This window comes from Oncorhynchus keta, chromosome 33 (assembly GCF_023373465.1).
Source record: "Oncorhynchus keta strain PuntledgeMale-10-30-2019 chromosome 33, Oket_V2, whole genome shotgun sequence".
Classification (NCBI taxonomy): Eukaryota; Metazoa; Chordata; class Actinopteri; order Salmoniformes; family Salmonidae; genus Oncorhynchus; species Oncorhynchus keta.
In genome coordinates this window covers 17,576,978-17,597,466 of record NC_068453.1, presented here as the reverse complement: position 1 = coordinate 17,597,466, position 20,489 = coordinate 17,576,978, and the positions used below count along the sequence as shown (strand labels likewise).

The 20,489-nt window shown below is 46.6% G+C and overlaps 1 protein-coding gene across 3 annotated transcripts in view; it reads right to left on the bottom strand.

Moving 5' to 3' along the window:
- Nucleotides 1-492: 492 nt before the first annotated feature.
- Nucleotides 493-20,489, bottom strand: part of LOC118366296 (neuroepithelial cell-transforming gene 1 protein-like) — a 37,999-nt gene continuing 18,002 nt past the window's right edge. For 2 of the 3 annotated variants that reach the window (XM_035748853.2, XM_035748854.2), the window contains exons 4-10: nt 5,631-5,915; nt 4,037-4,099; nt 3,624-3,797; nt 3,178-3,435; nt 2,900-3,070; nt 2,350-2,536; nt 493-2,233 (exon numbers count right to left, since the gene is read on the bottom strand). In XM_035748853.2, coding sequence (XP_035604746.2) covers nt 1,779-2,233; nt 2,350-2,536; nt 2,900-3,070; nt 3,178-3,435; nt 3,624-3,797; nt 4,037-4,099; nt 5,631-5,915 — 1,593 coding nt within the window. In that variant the 3' untranslated portion in view covers nt 493-1,778. Of the gene's footprint in view, nt 2,234-2,349; nt 2,537-2,899; nt 3,071-3,177; nt 3,436-3,623; nt 3,798-4,036; nt 4,100-5,630; nt 5,916-9,232; nt 9,501-20,489 lie in introns of those variants that run through there. The other variant, XM_035748855.2, reaches the window with a different exon arrangement.

Genomic DNA, 20,489 nt, shown 5'->3' with positions numbered 1-20,489 from the left:
TCCTTGAGTTTCCCAGCCAGAGCCCGGACTTGAGCCAGATCGAACATCTCATGAGAGACTTGAAAATAGCTGTGCAGCGACGCTCCCCATCCAACCTGACAGAGCTTGAGAGGATCTGCAGAGAAGAATGGGAGAAACTCCCCAAATACAGGTGCCAAGCTTGTAGCATCATACCAAAGAAGACTCAAGGCTGTAATCGCCGCCAAAGGTGCTTCAATAAAGTACTGAGTATAGGGTCTGAATACTTACGTAAATGTGATTTGCCTGTTATAAGCAAGACTAAGAGATGCCATAATGGTGTAAACATTGTCGTCACGCCATTAACTATCTAAACAATTCAGATAACTCAAAAACAGTTACCAAGACAGCAACCAACAGCCAATGATGATGATGATGGTGTGTTTATGTATGACACATAGTTATTCAGGTCAGATCATTCAGTCCACTGAGGTAGAAAACAGAAAGGAAGATAGTAACTCAAGAGATCAGATGCAACTCTTACACAGATCTTTATTATAGATGTTTGTGTTGTTTTTACACCACATTACATATAGGCCATGGCAGTCATATCACAGCCCTTTACTTTCCAGTACAGTTCTTTACCATCCCCTTTTCAAACAGTCAAACCTCATTCACTTTCCTTCTTCAACACTTTCATAACACCTTCATCTGTTTTCTCCCTATAACATACATAGTCTTTCCTTTCATTTTTCTCACTGGCTTTTGACCAGTGCCTCAAACCTTCATTTTTGGACAAGGCACCACATCACAGCTCCATCATTGCGTGGCTAGTGGCTACACACACCTTGAAAACAAAAATCCTCAACTTCTCATTTCAAACACATTCAACATTTCCCTCTTTTTCCACATCTCTTAAATCTTCTTCTAACATACTCTTGCTTTTCTCAACCCATCTTTGTGGTTTCTTTCAGCTATACGTCATCTCCTTAGTAGATCCCAACCCATCAGACAAGCATGTATATGCTCCTGCCAGTACTGTGGCTGGGGAGTGGCAGTGTCAACAACTAAAGCTCCATGCAAGATTGCTACATTGAAAAGTGATCCATTTTCATTTGGAAGAGTCAGCTTTTTAAACCAACATGGCTCAGTTTAAATTGTTTTTACATTATAGTAAAACAAAATCTCATTTGATATGCGTTTTGACATAAAATTACTACAATTCTGTAGCAATTCATGTTTTTTCCCATTAAAATGTGATTTGATTAAAGTTAATGCCTTCAACTGCAGGTGATGCAAAAAGGTGTCCGGACCATAAAAAAATATCTGTTATTAGGAATGTACAAAAATAAGACCCGTCCTCCAGTACAGCTACAAATCAGACTTGGGAACTCTTCCCTTCTATCCACCTCCCCAAAAAGTGTTCAACAGCAACAGCAAAAAGCTAGAAACAGTTTTAAACAGAGCTACAGTCATTTCAGATTGGGAAAAAAAGGAGTAAAACGTAAATTTTAAAAAATCTAATAGTAAACAGGACTATATGCACGACTTCTATCTAATTACTGAAAGCCAAGCAGGCCTCTCCAGAATACTGAATGGTATGCACTTAGCCCCTTTGTGGACAGAACCAAACAGTGGAGGGATGGAAGGGTAATGTAAATAGCTGCCAATGGGGACAGTAACACAAAACACTGTTGTAATAAGCACACAGATGCATAAATAAAAGTCCCATGGGGAGGGGACACGCAGCCCCCCCCTCCCCCCTCCTTATGTACAAACATATTGTCCACTCGCCTAGGAGTCCATTTTCTCCCCTCTAATTACACCATGGTCTCCTTCCTCTTCCCTAAAGCACAGAGGGAGCGCTTGTCCTTTTTGGTTTTGTGTTTGGGCGATGGGGAGGATAGTGGTGATGAAGAGGAGGATGAGGAGCGGGAGGAGGGAGACGATGAGGAGGGAGACGTTGAGGTCGGACTGGGGGTCTCGTCCCCGCATAGAGAACTGGAGGCGGACGTTGCACCTGCGGGCGTCAAAGGGCAGTTCTCGTCGGCCTCCTCCGTGTGGATGACGGAGGAGATTTTGGAGGAATGCCGCTTGGAGTGGGCGTCGGCTGCAGGGGAGGAAGTGGGCGTGGTGACATCGGCGGGGTGGTGGACGGAGATGGCGCTGCGCAGGCAGTTGAGCCACTGCTGCTTGTGGAAGACGTCGTTGACCTGCAGCGTGTGGGACTGGCCCCGAGACGGGTCATGGAAACGCACACGGAAGATGTTCTTGGCTGAGGAGATGAACAAGACGTTAGATTAACCATCACTTTCAGTTACAGGCTTTAACCTCCAGATAGACATGGAGGGTCATAGGGGAGGGGTCATAGGTGAGGGGTCAGGGGCTCACCTTTGTCTGAGTTACTGAATGCTCCTCTGAAGGAGCCACCCATTTTGACGTCTCCATCCTGCAGGTCCTCCAGCACCAGGTCCTGCACCGGGATTGGCTGCCGGTACACCTGGAAACAGTGGTGCTCGTTCCGCGTCACAGGCCGGGTCATCACCAACAGCTCTGTGAACAGGAACACATGCAGCTTCTGGAGGACAAAGGAAAGGAATAAATAATATATACATGTTAAAAATCAGATCATTGCAAGGTTTTGTTTAATTTCAGGCATAGTTTCTCACATTCTCATCTGCCAACAGATTGTTTTTTTCCTGAGGATTAATCATTGGTAGAGATTCTCATGTGATTATGTAATTCACGTGTTATTCGGTTCGTTTTAAATGAAAAAAGGTCCAGGTTTTGGCCCCGATTGCCTTATTTGGGGGTGCAGAGCTCAAGTTTGTGCACGTGAGGGTTAGGAGCCAGGGAAGAATCATTGCTTTAGGTGGATTTGCGTGCGAGTGTGTGTATTTTAGCATTATAATGTGTGTGTATGCGTGTCTTCTAAACTCACTGTTCCGCTCTTGTTGCGTAGCTCGCCGTGACACAACAGACTCTTGCACTGGTCGATGCGCGGGTCTCTTTGCCTGTCGTCCAGATACTCCAGCTTGTCTATGTAGTACTGGCTCTCTGACTCACCCTTCTTCATGTTGATGTCAGACAACACACCCTGGATGATGGTGATCTGGAGACAAACACACACAGTTATAGTCACAAACTGATAGGATACAATGATATATTTGATGTTTCAGAACGCTGTATTCATAAGTGTTTGTGGGCGTCTCCACTCACCGCTAGCTCCAGGTGGGGCGTGTCAGGGTGCTCGGGCGCCGTGTGTTTGAGGATCTCCTTGAGCAGGAGGGGGTATTTGAACAGGCGGGAGCGGGGGATGTCTAGGAAGCTCCACAGGTCCAGCTTCCTGCTGAAGGGAGACTCCAGGCAGCGCTGCAGGAAGTCCTGCACCCTCCGGTCCTGTTTCTTCTGGTCCAACAGGGCCTTGGCTGCCACCTGGTTACTGCAGTAGTCTCGGTATGCATTCAGCCCTGGCAACTGGAGGGGAGAGAGATGTACCGTACTGTTAGCACTTTGGCCATTCTCTGCTAGATAAACATACAGATACATCATGTCATAAAGGGGCATCTTTAAGACATCTTCAACACTTTAGTCCCTGCTAAACACACAGGTAGAGAAAGATAGAGAGAGGCCAGAATTGAGTGGGCACGGGCCCTGGTACGTACCCAGCTGACGACGATTTGTCCTATCTGTCCCACGGTGCCGTCGGGGCCGGTGGCTCTGGCCAGCTGGGCCAGCAGGTCCTCGTGGAGGGGGATGTAGGCATCCAAGTCCCCGAAGATATGGCTCAGCTCCTCCTCCGACATGATACTCAGCTTCAGCATGGGGTCGTGGTACGCCTGGAGGAGAGAGAAAATAGAGCCAAGCGGTCATTCAACAGCTTACGGTTTATTTATAAAGAGAGTGGGAGCCTAAGAATAGCTCTGGAGGAAAGGTTTTAGTGAGATAGAAATGGAATCATTTATTTTTATAGCTCATGGGTAATGGTCGGTCATGTTTAGAGGAGAGCTTCCAACTAGTCAGATTTAATCTGTTTGCCTGATATGCACTCTCGGAGGGTTTGAATTAAAGTACGAACCTTGCGTGCGAGCTGGAGGTCCTCAATCAGGTCCTGTTCTCCGCGAGTCAACTCAAATATGGCCTGAGGACAAAGGAGATGAAATACATATTTAAAACACCATGGAACGGGAGGCCATGCCAAATTAAAACACATTAAACTAAAAAGGACACCAAATTACCGAGGACATATTAAAGTAAGAGGCCAAATCAACGCCAAATTACTGAGGTCAATGAGTTGCCAAATTCTTGTGTCCCTTCTCTCTCAATTACTCTCTCTGTGTTGTTTATGGTTTGAGAGTATTCTGACAGTTGGTTGAGAGGTCTGCCAGGCCAGGGGTACATTAGTGACGTCAGACACCAGCTCTGGAACAGACTGGTGACAGACTGGGCCCTGACCGCTTCTAACCCCACTTAGCTCACTCAGCACAAATACCGAGGGGACTTTCAAAACAAACAAAAGTCTGAACTCTTGTATGAGGATCAAAAGAGAAAAACAGTGCAAAGGGGGCAGGAAAAGCACCCAGCCCTCTGGCTTTAATAACTCTGTCCCGGGCTAGGCTGAATACAGTGGCGTCTGGCTTTAATAACTCTGTCCCGGGCTAGGCTGAATACAGTGGCGTCTGGCTTTAATAACTCTGTCCCGGGCTAGGCTGAATACAGTGGCGTCTGGCTTTAATAACTCTGTCCCGGGCTAGGCTGAATACAGTGGCGTCTGGCTTTAATAACTCTGTCCCGGGCTAGGCTGAATACAGTGGCGTCTGGCTTTAATAACTCTGTCCCGGCTAGGCTGAATACAGTGGCGTCTGGCTTTAATAACTCTGTCCCGGGCTAGGCTGAATACAGTGGCGTCTGGCTTTAATAACTCTGTCCCGGGCTAGGCTGAATACAGTGGCGTCTGGCTTTAATAACTCTGTCCCGGGCTAGGCTGAATACAGTGGCGTCTGGCTTTAATAACTCTGTCCCGGGCTAGGCTGAATACAGTGGCGTCTGGCTTTAATAACTCTGTCCCGGGCTAGGCTGAATACAGTGGCGTCTGGCTTTAATAACTCTGTCCCGGGCTAGGCTGAATACAGTGGCGTCTGGCTTTAATAACTCTGTCCCGGGCTAGGCTGAATACAGTGGAGTCTGGCTTTAATAACTCTGTCCCGGGCTAGGCTGAATACAGTGGCGTCTGGCTTTAATAACTCTGTCCCGGGCTAGGCTGAATACAGTGGCGTCTGGCTTTAATAACTCTGTCCCGGGCTAGGCTGAATACAGTGGCGTCTGGCTTTAATAACTCTGTCCCGGGCTAGGCTGAATACAGTGGCGTCTGGCTTTAATAACTCTGTCCCGGGCTCGGCTGAATACAGTGGCGTCTGGCTTTAATAACTCTGTCCCGGGCTAGGCTGAATACAGTGACGTCTGGCTTTGTGACCTGGAGCGCACTCAGTCATCTGGAGCGCTTTAGCAGGGCCAGCCGAACTAGACATCAGGTATGTGGTTCAGTCTCTCACCTCACACCGTTCTAATCTAATCACACCATCTATGGTTGCAGCTGAGTTCCCATTCTTTCTATATTGGGATTTGTGTGAAAAGAGATTTGAGAAGTCTAAGGTGACGGTGTTGACTCTCACCTCCTGTCTCTTGATCTCCTTGGTGGAGAAGGTGCCCTTCTGGTGGACGTCTAAGGTCTCCGACCACAGCGTGCTGTTGCGTCTCTTGGGCGGCGTGGGCGCCGCCGCCTTACTGCATGGCTTCTGGGGCACGCCCGGCGTCTTGCCACCATTGCCATCGCCCCGGAAGGATATGGACTGGATGGTCTGGCCGAAGCGCCGGACGGCCCCATTCCTCACGGGGGAGATGAAGTTAGCCAGCGAGGTCACTCTGCCGAGAGGACGGACACGCTTGTTGCTGGGTTCCTGGAGAGAAGAGAGAGAGGGGGGAAACACAGATTAGGCCTCATATTCTCAACTTCCTTTATCATAAACCTCAACCATCAGAACGTCAACTCCTTTAGCAGAAGCCTCAACAGGAAACAGCTAGAAGCTTCCCCATTACTGATATGACATGGCCCTGATGATGCCAGCCATGAATCCCTATTGATGACACTCCCTCCAAAAGGGAGGAGGGGTTTGGAGCTGGGGTCAGGCCATAGAGACAGCGGGCAGGAGGAAGCAGCAGCCCCAGCAGCTGTTGCCTCCATCATGTGAGGACTGAGGAACCCAGGGCAGGCTGGGGGAGCACAAAGACCCCCTTTCAGACTGCAGCCCAGAGGCGCCGACCAGAGAAGGGGCCTGGAGGCATGCCAGGAATGCATGGGACCCCTGCTCTCAGCTGTCCAACACACACACACACACACACACACACACACACACACACACACACACACACACACACACACACACACACACACACACACACACACACACACACACACACACACACACACACACACCTACTCAGCATTATGGCTTAACTACAGCAAACTGACCGTGAGCCTGGGACTGTTCAGTCACTCAAACATAGGACGACAAAAGGCCTCATCATTTAACTCCCATCTCCCAGAGTTCAGTGAGGTACGAGACAGGACGGTGCTGTGTTTGGACAGCCAGAGTAAAACTGATGTGAGACTCTAGACGAAAGACCACCAGTGAGAGATAGAGAGGAACTCACAGGCCTCGTCCTAAACAGGCACTAGAATACTGGAAGTCTCAGTCTTTTTTAGGAGTCACAGGGGGTGGTGTGGGGTTTGTGGGTGCGAGTCGGAACAGGCCCTGGAGCCCTTGTCGCGTGAGAGAAGCATCACACCATGTAATCCCGCTTCACTCCCCTGTACTGAGCGCAACACTCTCCTGCCAATGCACTGGCCTGCTGCAAACAGCAACACACATATCAAAGCACTGCAGATCTGAGGTAATGAATTCATAAACTGTGAGAGAGACCTATTCAAAAACAACCCTAAATATAATGCTCTTAGACATGTTTAGGAAAGAAAGAAAAAAAAATCAGTCTTATGAAATCTATGCTGCATGCTCTATTGGAACCCCCAAGCTCTTAAACTCTCTGACCAGCCTTCTCCTGACTCAGGATGAATGGGGTTTTGCCTTGGCTCAGCAAAACTGGGGGAACAGAGAGCCATTCAGGCTCCTCCTGGCCCCAGAAGCAGACCACAGCTGCAGAACAGATCCACCCCAGAGTCTGGTGTGAAAGCCACTGTGGCTGCAGCCAGCTAGGGTCATGGTCCAAATGTGGTCGGGGTCTTTGACCAGGACCGCCAGACAGTCCAGGAACTTATCTAAACCACTGTACCCCAGAGACAATAAACCGAGAGGACCAGCACTGACCACATCCGAACTGCTCTGACAGTGGTGCGGTCAGAAAGGAATCCCAATCCTAAAACACAGGCCTGATTTAAACCTCTCTAGGAATGTATTTTAATGGGCCTCGTTACTGAGTGGAGAGAGGACCATAACAGCCACACTGTGACCAACTAGTTCTGCTGTAAACCCCATTGGACAATGGAAAAAGAGGGGGAATTTGCTTTGGAAATCATGGGGTCTTCCAATGTAAACTTTGGAAACGTGTGTTGCCCATTGTGCCTTTCCTGTCATTTGGGGACTGGCCCTGGAATAACAAAGGCCACTAGTGCTGTTCTTTGTACGCCCACCCAGTGTTACTATCAGCTGGAGAGACAACTGCAGACTGATAGAAACTAGTCCTGGTCCAGGCAGTTTGACTACAGGGAACTCCCTGGAATACTGTTCGGTCTCGCTCCCTTCAGGAAGCCAGATATATCCGGGGTTTGTGCTGCTGGACTGTATCGTTCTGTACAGTCTTTGGAACAATCCCCCCACACACACAGAGATTGAGGGACCATGGGCACTCACTCAAATCTTCCCTAATGTCCTAAATTGGCCCCTTTTAATAACAATGCCCCTCCCTTCCTCCTCTCCACAATTATCCTTCTACTTCGTTATCTCCAACCAGAAAGCCAAAGGCTCATCAACTAAATGCATCCACTTTTTCAGCCAGCCCCCCCCAATAGCCCCTTCCTGTGCCCCTGGCCTCCCTTTGATGTAACCCCACATGTGTTAATCGCTGCTGGTTTGGCTGTCCCTCCCTGCTGAATCTTTCTCTCTCTCTCATTACAGCATAGCTGATAGCAGGGCTCTGAGGGAGTGGAACGCCATGGTTTACCCTGGACTCCAAGCTCATCAAAGTGTAACTGTGGGGTGACTTAGGTTTCCAAACTTAGGTTTCCAAACATGACTACTCACTTCATTGAAGAACTCAACTTCTTCTTTCTGATTTACCGACAATGTAGCCGCTGGCTTCCCCCTGAAACCCCTTCCGAAATATAACCACAAAAACCTTGAATGGGGGAAGGGAGGAGACTAGAGAAGTGAGTAAGAAAGGCTTCTGCTGACCAGTGGCTCTGTGTAAGTCAGAGAAGAAGAGGCACACCTGGGTTCTACCCCCCTCCCTTTAATTGTGTGTGAGGAATGCTCTCAGCCTTCTGTGTGAGCACTCACACCTGAGAGCCGCTTCACTGCACTCACTCCCCCAGGGCTCGGAGAAATGGGGCTGGGGGAATCCCAACTGGAACATTTAAATGTGCAATAATGTTGGCATTAAATTCCAACTTCAAACCACATACCTTCCAAGTTAGAATGTTATTGCAATGAAACATTTGGTGAGAAGTTGAAAACATGGTGCTGATCTCTATATGGCTATTTGTCCCCTGCTGTTACAGTGCTGATGAGGTACTAATCAAACCCCAGGGATATAGGATACATTACCTGTCTGGACAGATAGATTCACACAAAAGCCAGCAAAGCTAAAGGGATGGATAGTTTTATGACCTCAACTTCAACCTGTTGAGCAATCTTCAGTGTGATAGTATCATAGAACAAATATGGTTCCTGCCTGCTCAAGGTTCTGCCAGAGACTACACACACACACACACACACACATACCTTACTAATAAGTAAGGTGCAGTGTTCAGGTGAGATACGAATTATGTGACAAATACGCTTGTGACAAAGCTGTTGTTTACGGAGCATGTGACAAATACAATTTGATAGCAGAGAACAGGGCAAGGTGCTGATTCACTCAGATCTGATAAGAGATCAGTGGCTATCGCAGCAGAGAACAAGTTCCTATCCAACTGATACCAAATGACAAAGCCAGCAGAAAGAACATACTAGATCAATAATTTATTCTCCCAGTATCTCACCTCTGAGTCTTTGTTGCCTCGGTTCTGACAGTCTATAGCTTGTAGAGTCCGTTTGATAGGCACCAAGCTACCCAGTTCATCGTAAGCCACCATAGCGTTGAGTAAAAAAATCCAACAAGGTTTCTGCTATATCCAGTTAGTCTTCATTAATCCATATGAAATAGGTTTTTTTTCTTTCTCTTCTTCAAAATATCTTTGTGAGAGTAGAACAACTCCACTCCACACACTACCGCTCTCTCTTTCTAAACTTTGGTCTGAGGTGGAGTTAGGGAGGGGGAGGTTTAAATACTCCTTGGTAAAGGGAGGACCAAGCTCTCCAAACCCCTCCCACCATTTACGGGGGTTACTGTTGGAGGAATCAGACTCTTCTTGGAACTGTGAAGGGCTATACAGGCGAAGCTGCCCGTTTGCTTTTTCTTGGTGACACACACACACACACACACATTAAAACCAAAAAGTGCTGGGAGAATTCCGTGTAGGTCTGTTGTTAAAGTGCATGGAAAAGGTATGCATCATGTGCAGACAGTATTACAGAACAATGATCTCTAAGAGTTCTGGTTTGAACAAGGCAGTAATCTGCCAGAGACTAAACACACACAAACATACCCTGCTAAGATACAGTGTTCAGTGAAGATAGCAGAGAGAACAGGGCTAGTTGCTGATTCAGTCACAGATCTGATAAGAGATCTGTTGCTCTCGCATCAGAGAACAAGTTACCGTCCAACAATTTAGGACTGCACAATATGGGAAAATAATCTAAATCGCAATTTTTGAACCCAATATTATGATTGCGATTTTACACTAAGAATCATAGAAATAAAATGAGTACTCCAATTCTATGGTTGGTGTTGTTTGTCATGACAACTACTGAAAAAGACAGGTACAGTAGACGTTGTGAAAGGGAAGGAACCCAAAGTGTTGATCAGAGTTTCCCTGGAGACCCTTATTACATTTGAATATTATAATCATGGCATAAAAATAATTTAAAAACATGTTTAAAAATGCAGCCTCTAACAATATTGCAATTTCGATCCAAATTAGATTCATTGAGCATCCCTAACTCAGAGAGAAACCTGCTTCGCGTTTTTAAACTAAACAAAATAGAGAAATGCCTTCCGAGCTCTTACTGATGAATCATGTAAAAAAGTAGGCTAAGAGGAATTCTACTTCAGATAATTAATCATGTAAATTCCTTGAAAACAGCAGTTGTACATTTCCACCTATAGAATCTAGTTCAAACACAACCTATAAGTAATGAACTATCATGTAATCAATAACACACCTCATTGAGTGAGTAATTATGGAGCACTTCTTTGTCCCCTGGCTTTCTGGTGTGAAAGGTGTAAAGTGCACCAGTGTTCGCTGTCTGCTTTAGCTAATGGCAGAGAGCTGTTACCAGGCTCTGATCAGCAGGGGAAGGGGAAGATCAATTAGAATATCAATAAGAGGGACGCACTCATTCACCTCCTTATTATATCACACACACACTCACAAGACCCTGTGTATTGAGGGCAGAAGTGTTGTGTGTGGGGGTGGGGTGGATTTAAATTAGGGGTGTTTAGTTTGTTATTACCCAGAATGCTAGTAGATATTATAGACTTCCCTTGCGCTAACACTAATTAGCAACTTCCTTCAAACTGCACACAGAGACATACAAATGGTATCCACAAGTTCATCAGACTCTGAATGTAGATAAAGGGCGGGGGAGGGGGGTGCATTTCATCTGCACCCAGTTTAACAGTACATAGAAGTGAGAAACTAAACTCAGGTCATTCTGTAGCAGAGTTTTAAAGTAAAAGACAAGCTTGCGTCCCTTTTCCTGCACAAACTCATGTCACAGCCAGACACGTTCATGCTCCATCTGAATAAAAGTGAACCGAGACATGATTAGAGATGTGAAAACACCTGTGCCAAGCCACTAAACCCTACACACGTTGCTACATACTCATAACTGCTGTGCAAATGGACTGCAGATTCCAAGGTGTTGACTGTGTGATGGACTGGATAATGTGCTGAGGTGCAATGTGGTGGAAGGGATGTAAAGCCTTGCTAGTCATTTAGCCACAGTCTGTGTGTGCTTGCGTGTGTGTTGAGCAAACAAATTAGACCAATGTGAAGGCTCGAATTCACCCTCCTGTGTCAATACTAAGGTGTGAAACAGGACATATGCAACTAAGCGTGTGTGTGTGTGTGTGTGTGTGTGTGTGTGTGTGTGTGTGTGTGTGTGTGTGTGTGTGTGTGTGTGTGTGTGTGTGTGTGTGTGTGTGTGTGTGTGTGTGGTGACAGAATTGAGAAAACACAGATGGATCATTGTTGCTAAACTACATGAGGACTGGCACCATGGTTGAGAATGTGTTCGTCAGGACTGTCTGTTTACAGGTAAAATTGATTGTGTTATACAGACCAAACAGGGCTCTGACAGTCTGGCATACATCACTCCACAAGCAGAGTCCACTCCACAAACTGAACTAAGAAGTGGCTAGGATTCACAGCTCCAGGCAAGGAATCAAATGCTAATTAACAGCCCAGGGGGAAAGTCTGACTACATGTTGATTTGGGGGATGATTAGATTACTTGTGAAAAAGGGAGAGCAGTTTGCCAGAAGGGAGGATGGTGTGAATGATTATTCAGGGAAGACTGAATAATAATATTTACAAAATGTCTGTTTGCTGGAATATGAACCAGGAAACAGACAGTCTGGAGGAGATAGACTATAAAACACACCACTGCCCCAGTGTACACTTTCAGTGGAGAAAATTAAAACCTGTGTCTGTGAAAAGAGTCTTTATCGTGCAATCATCCAGACACAGGGAAGACAACACGGTGCATCTCAGTGTTAGTCACTCCGTGTGGGGAGACCTGAGGCTGAGTCACCCCTCTGTCTGGTCCATCACCCGTGGGTGGGCTGTGAACACAACCAAACACAAAATAGCTCAACTTGCTGGGCCCAAACACCCAGGCAGCTGTAGGAAAGGTCTGACAAACAACCGTGTATTCACACACACTTACTTACTTAATACTACCCTCTCACACACTTTACTATCCCCCCTCGCCCCACACACACAGAGAGGCAGGCAGGAGTGAGTCACCTCAACCATAGCGTTACCCTCTATTCCACCATGGTACCTCCCTGCCAGGAACAAACAGAGCCCTGGGGCTTACAGTTCGGACTAAACTGAACATGCCCTCCACACCAGCAGTACAGGAAAAGGCTAGTGTTTATTAGAGTTCTGGAGAAAACATAACAGCCAACACTTTCCATTGCCCCCTGGTGGTGGGAGTTTGGTGCAGGAGTTCAGGTACAACAAATGGCAGATATGGTCTGGAATGAATCTAATATTAGTAGATTATTCCTCCCTATATACATTTGGTCGGTGAGTCCTTAATTGAGCAGGCAGGAAGAGAATAGGTCTACGGGTGTTCATATACTATAATGAATCACAGCTTCAGTGTGATCATATCAAGCCCAGGCACTGCCAGATTGAGTGGGCCAAGAGAAAGAGAAAAACAAAAACAGTTTAGTTTCTGATACACCAACTCCTGTATTGCCCCATTTCTCTCTATTTGGAATTTGCCTCCGTTGTTCTCGCTCGATTCTTCCCATTCACTTTCCACCTGTACCTGATCCCCAATTTCCTGTGGTCTCCATTCCTCCCTCATTCCTCTGTCTTACTGCCAATCAACCTTTAAAAAAGGTATCTTCGGCAGCTATTGGAGGGGAGATGAGGACAGGGCTTCTTATCCAGCAGTGTCCCACTAAAACCATCACAGAGCAGCCATTAAACACAATACCAGCGCTATAATTCACACCAGACAAACATCCCCTGGTTACCCAATAGTTTACTTAAGTGAGTTTTACTCAGTGCACACAACCAGGGCTTCTATGGGTTGCTACCAAACAGTGTGGAGGTAACCAAGAACCACAGGTTTGTCATGAGAGCACACACACACAATCTAGCTAACCCACCAAGCAAACATGCAGAAGAGAAAAAAATGGGTGGTGAAAGAAGCTTGGAAAGTTACAACTTGTGGCTTCAGGTTTTTCAAGGAACCCTGATTCCAGCCAGGACTGGCGATACAAGTGTTTAGCATTTACAGCAAACACCTTCTAGTCAGCTACTCAACCCCCCTGCCCTGTTTTTATTGTGGCAACATTTTGGCTCTCCGGGCAAGCATGGAGGTCAAACCTGGAGGGTTGAGGGGGGGGCAGAGAACTATGGAAGTAGCCTATTGTTCGTAGGTTGTTAAGCTGCCTCAACCCCCTCCACCTGGGCCAAAGAGCAAGACAGCATGGGGGGGTTGAAGGTGGATTTGGGGAGGTGTGCGGGGGAGGGGATCTGGTCTGGTACAACAAGTTTGTGAACAGGCCGAGACTGCGAATCTGTAGGTAACCGCCCTCCAAATCACGTTCTGCGCATGTGGGGGGGATTTACGCACACATTTTTGTGGTACCCTCCCTGCACATTTCTCACTTTCACTCGGGAATAATAATTCTTCAAGTTTTACCGGTGAAACATCCATGCAGCGTCTGCATGCCAACTATTGGATCTCAATCAGTTTCACGAGGAGATACATTTAGCTCTTCTGGAGTTATACAGCGTTGTTCTGAAGTAGCCTACAGTGTGGTTTAGAATTATGGACAGTGGGCAGATTTTAGTGTAGATGGGTTATCAAACTGTAGCATGCCACAATCACCCTGATTGAGGTGGTGTTTGTTTTACAGGAAAACTATAATACACTATAATACTCAGTTATGTAGAATACCATCATGACCATCTGATCTTGGATGCAGACATTGATTCAGCTTTGATCTAACTTCATGAAACGAGGACCATTCGCCAGAGTAGACTGTTCACCTAGCAGCCGAATGAGTTCATTTGACATTTGAGTCATTTAGCAGACGCTCTTATCCAGAGAGACTTACAGCAGCAATTAGGGTTAAGTGCCTTGATCAAGGACACAACGGCAGATTTTTCTAATCAGATGAATAATAGTACCCTGTTCAATGTCACAAACCTCTACATTACGACAGGCCACATTTCTAGTAAACACATACTTTATGACAGAGGAGTGGTTCAGTGAATCATTCCTCTCTCCATTCTTGCCCAACTTAAAATTTATGAAATATCACTTGGCAAGTTTATTGTAATTATTCCGTTCTTCCCCAGCGGAGCCGAATCTTGTTTTGATCGTGTTTAGTTTGAGTCAGTGAGTGGTTTGACCTCAGTTAGTCATACACTACAAGAGCCTTTAACCTTTGCTTTAATCACTGCACTGCAAATGTTTCTCCAAATGTAAAATTTAGAAGTGGCGCCAAACGTAAAATGTCTACGTTTTTTGGACACCAAGAGTTGCTCCTACTGCAGCATCTGCATCTGGGGTTGCACCACTGCTGTCTCTCATTCTGAATGGTTAAGTTAAGAGTTAAGGACTGGGATTTTTTATTTTATTTCACCTTTATTTAACCAGGTAGGCTAGTTGAGAACAAGTTCTCATTTACAACTGCGACCTGGTCAAGATAAAGCATAGCAGTGTGAACAGACAACACAGAATTACACATGGAGTAAACAATTAACAAGTCAATAACACAGTAGAAAAAAAGAGAGTGTGCAAAAGGCATGAGAAGGTAGGCGAATAATTACAATTTTGCAGATTAACACTAGAGTGATAAATGATCAGATGGTCATGTACAGGTAGAGATATTGGTGTGCAAAAGAGCAGAAAAGTAAATAAATAAAAACAGTATGGGGATGAGGTAGGTAAATTGGGTGGGCTATTTACCGATAGACTATGTACAGCTGCAGCGATCGGTTAGCTGCTCAGATAGCTGATGTTTGAAGTTGGTGAGGGAGATAAAAGTGTCCAACTTCAGCGATTTTTGCAATTCGTTCCAGTCACAGGCAGCAGAGTACTGGAACAAAAGGCGGCCAAATGAGGCGTTGGCTTTAGGGATGATCAGTGAGATACACCTGCAGGAGCGCGTGCTACGGATGGGTGTTGCCATCGTGACCAGTGAACTGAGATAAGGCGGAGCTTTACCTAACATGGACTTGTAGATGACCTGGAGCCAGTGGGTCTGGCGACGAATATGTAGCGAGGGCCAGCCGACTAGAGCATACAGGTCGCAGTGGTGGGTGGTATAAGGTGCTTTAGTGACAAAACGGATGGCACTGTGATAAACTGCATCCAGTTTGCTGAGTAGAGTATTGGAACAAAAACAACTCAACAGTTAAAAGGTGCAATGTGCAGAAATCGCGCCGACATTTGCTGGTTGCTAAAATTCGAATAGATGGCCTAATTTCAGTGACAAAACAAGCAATTTAGCGTAAACTGAAATTAAACTAACTATTTGAATTTTAGAAACCAGGAAATGGTGGAGCGATTTCTGCATATTTCGCCTTTAACCGTATAGTATAGAGAATCATTGTACCATTTAAACCGCTGTGAAATATATTTTCAATAACCGAAAATATTGTATTTTCATCTGTTTGAAGTTGGTGTACAAAAACAAAACGTAAGAACAGGAAGCATAGAAATAGAGCATATGACAGAACTACTACTTCTTAGATTTGCTTTCAATGAAAATGACAGATCTAGAACTAACAAGGTTAAGGATAGGGTTAAAACAAATACATGTAAAACGACTGTTTAGCACTGGGTGGCTAACGCTCATTCACCATCTCCGTCCACAATGCCCTAGCAGGATTCTGAAGGAATCTCCAGACGTCCCTCGGGACATGGATGGACGTCCAATTTCTCAGTGAATCTGGCTGCTAGATGTCAGTACGCAGCATGGCGCCCTCTACTGAAGCATAGATGTACCTTGTGTTACCATAATTCTGATCATGTAGTGGTCATTCTGCCAACTCCTTGTTGACCAATCACCAATAACACAGTGGAAAAATAAAACTTTAATACCACAGAATGACAGACAGGATTTCGTCTGTATCCACACTTCCATTTCACTATAGCCCATCCCGTCATAATACCTTGTGATGGGATCATTAGACCAGTCACTGATTTCAGGTGACTGAAATCAGTTCAACCATGAAAGTGTTGGAAGCTCAGGCACGGATCATGGAATGAATGAAGCAACAACAGAGACAAGGCATGGCATAATCTGCACCATGGGGCACTCTGTTCACAACGTTGATGCCACCCGCTTGCCCCCACACACAACGCCATAGATTGTGGTCTGCGGTTGTGAGGCCGGTTGGACTTACTGCCAAATTATCTAAAATGACATTGGAGTCAGTTTAGGGTAAAGAAATTAACATTCAATTCACTGGCAACAGCTCTGGTGGACATTCCTGCAGTCAGCATGCCAATTGCACACTCCCTCAAAACTTGAGCCATCTGTGGCATTATGTTGTGACACAAAACCTCCAGCACAAGGTGCACCTGTGTAATATCATGCTGTTTAATCAGCTTCTTCATGTGCCACACCTGTCAGGTGGATGGATTATCTTGGCAAAGGAGAAATGTTCACTAAGAGGGATGTAAACAAACTTGAGTGCAAAATTTGAGAGAAATGCGCTTTTGTGAGTATGGAACATTTCTGGGGTATTTTATTTCAGCTCATTAAACATGGGACCTACACTTTACGTTTATATTTTTGTTCAGTGTCATTTTATGCAATTCTATTCATTTTGCCACAGTGTGGACAGAAATGTTAGCATTTTTTAAAATCATAACCGAGTGAGACTGACTAACAAAATCAACGGGGGCCCCCTGGTCGTAATTCCTCAATGATAACAAGTTTAGATAGCTGACCGCTAATCTAAAAAACGATTAGCCGACATGAGCTAATTGACTGACTATCAGTGATTGACATAAGAGAAACTGCTGATACACAACCACATTTTGAAATTGCACCTTGTGTATTCTAGTATTTTAACTGTAGAAAGTCGAGACCCCGACAGAGTTCCCTGGTATAGACCAATACATAGACCAGCCTATAAACCACCTCAAAAACACCCAATGCTACAGGACAATAACAAGTCTTTGTATATAGAGACTACCAGTAAAATGGCTCAAATCTGATTGAGCATAATGATGTAGGGTTGTTTATAAATTGTGATGGGCAAATCTCTTTAATGCACGACTATCAACAGTCTCATCAGACCACCCTCAGCTTTCGAGTCATTTCAGACCCAAGCATTTTACTGAAGAAATATGAAGCGATCAAAAAAACAAGATTAGGCTCCGCTGGGTAGAAACAGACTAATGTCCTCCATGTAGTCATCAAAAGTAAGCATTCACTAGAAATGTGGCCTGTCATAGTGGTTTGTGAGAAATTTAACAGGGTACTATTAATCGTCTGATTACTCAGAAAAGTGCTTGTTATGTTTTGAGTGTGATAATTATATCTCGTTTGTCCAAACATTAGTTATTAGGTTATTCAATTATTGCATCTGAGCTCCTAGACTGTGCTCCTAGCTCCTAGGTGAACGGAAAGGCTCTGGAGCAACGAACCGCCCTTGCTGTCTCTGCCTGGCCGGTTCCCTCTCTTTCCACTGGGATTCTCTGCCTCTAACCCTATTACAGGGGCTGAGTCACTGGCTTACTGGAGCTCTCTCATGCCGTCCCTGGAAGGGTTGCGTCACCTGAGTGGGTTGATTCACTGATGTGGTCATCCTGTCTGGGTTGGCGCCCCCCCTTGGGTTGTGCCGTGGCGGAGATCTTTGTGGGCTATACTCGGCCTTGTCTCATGATGGTAAGCTGGTGGTTGAAGATATCCCTCAAGTGGTGTGGGGGCTGTGCTTTGGCAAAGTGGGTGGGGTTATATCCTTCCTGTTTGTCCCTGTCCGGGAGTGTCCTCGGATGGGGCCACAGTGTGTCCTGACCCCTCCTGTCTCAGCCTCCAGTATTTATGCTGCAGTAGTTTGTGTCGGGGGGCTAGGGTCAGTTTGTTATATCTGGAGTATTTCTCCTGTCCTATACGGTGTCCTGTGTGAATCCAAGTGTGCGTTCTCTAATTCTCTCCTTCTCTCTTTCTTTCTCTCTCTCTCAGAGGACCTGGGCCCTAGGACCATGCCCCAGGACTACCTGACCTGATGACTCCTTGCTGTCCCCAGTCCACCTGGCCGTGCTGCTGCTCCAGTTTCAACTGTTCTGCCTTACTATTATTCGACCATGCTGGTCATTTATGAACATTTGAACATCTTGGCCATGCTCTGTTATAATCTCCAACCGGCACAGCCAGAAGAGGACTGGCTACCCCACATAGCCTGGTTCCTCTCTAGGTTTCTTCCTAGGTTTTGGCCTTTCTAGGGAGTTTTTCCTAGCCACCGTGCTTATACACCTGCATTGCTTGCTGTTTGGGGTTTTAGGCTGGGTTTCTGTACAGCACTTTGAGATATCAGCTGATGTACGAAGGGCTATATAAATAAATTTGCATTTGATTTGCGGCTTTCCTTTACCAGGTGTTCTACTCCACCAGCCAGCACCTCACCTCACCAGGTGTTCTACTCCGCTAGCCAGCACCTCACCTCACCAGGTGTTCTACTCCGCTAGCCAGCACCTCACCTCACCAGGTGTTCTACTCCGCTAGCCAGCACCTTACCTCACCAGGTGTCCTACTCCGCTAGCCAGCACCTCACCTCACCAGGTGTTCTACTCCGCTAGCCATCACCTCACCTCACCAGGTGTTCTACTCCGCTAGCCATCACCTCACCTCACCAGGTGTTCTACTCCGCTAGCCAGCACCTCACCTCACCAGGTGTTCTACTCCGCTAGCCAGCACCTCACCTCACCAGGTGTTCTACTCCGCTAGCCAGCACCTCACCTCACCAGGTGTTCTACTCCGCTAGCCAGCACCTCACCTCACCAGGTGTTCTACTCCGCTAGCCAGCACCTCACCTCACCAGGTGTTCTACTCCGCTAGCCAGCACCTCACCTCACCAGGTGTTCTACTCCGCTAGCCAGCACCTCACCTCACCAGGTGTTCTACTCCGCTAGCCAGCACCTCACCTCACCAGGTGTTCTACTCCGCTAGCCAGCACCTCACCTCACCAGGTGTTCTACTCCGCTAGCCATCACCTCACCTCACCAGGTGTTCTACTCCGCTAGCCAGCACCTCACTTCACAAGGTGTTCTACTCCGCAAGCCAGCACCTCACTTCACAAGGTGTTCTACTCCGCTAGCCAGCACCTCACCAGGTGTTCTACTCCGCTAGCCAGCACCTCACCAGGTGTTCTACTCCGCTAGCCAGCACCTCACCTCACCAGGTGTTCTACTCCACTAGCCAGCACCTCACCTCACCAGGTGTTCTACTCCGCTAGCCAGCACCTCACCAGGTGTTCTACTCCGCTAGCCAGCACCTCACCTCACCAGGTGTTCTACTCCACTAGCCAGCACCTCACCTCACCAGGTGTTCTACTCCACTAGCCAGCACCTCACCTCACCAGGTGTTCTACTCCGCTAGCCAGCACCTCACCTCACCAGGTGTTCTACTCCACTAGCCAGCACCTCACCTCACCAGGTGTTCTACTCCGCTAGCCAGCACCTCACCAGGTGTTCTACTCCGCTAGCCAGCACCTCACCTCACCAGGTGTTCTACTCCACTAGCCAGCACCTCACCTCACCAGGTGTTCTACTCCACTAGCCAGCACCTCACCTCACCAGGTGTTCTACTCCGCTAGCCAGCACCTCACCAGGTGTTCTACTCCGCTAGCCAGCACCTCACCTCACCAGGTGTTCTACTCCACTAGCCAGCACCTCACCTCACCAGGTGTTCTACTCCACTAGCCAGCACCTCACCTCACCAGGTGTGCGTTTCTTTCGCCTCCAGATTGAGTGTGATAATGAAACCTCTGTGGAAGCAGAGAGCATTACCAAAGGGGGATTATTGAGAAAATCATCCCAAGTTGGAATACTGGTGACAGGCCTGAGTATGAGTCAAACACCCAGACAACATTATAGACCCATTAGGAGGACCTTTTCCAACCAACGAGCCCTGATTGTCAATTTACTAGAAATAATAATCTTAGTAACTACAGTAGATTTGGTGATGGAATTCCCCAAACATAAGTTGATGAATGTTGTGGTGGTTGCTATAAACAAACATGGTCCTTATCTGGATGGTTTTCAGTGATATGCTCAAGTATCACAAACAAACAGGAGAGGGCTAGACTTTGGATAGGCTATAGACCTAGCTTCTTCAGACCTCAGCCAAAGATATACAGAGGTCAGGAAACTGTCCTCCATGTTGGTACCAAATGATCCATTGCAATAACATTCTAAGTCTGGAATGGAA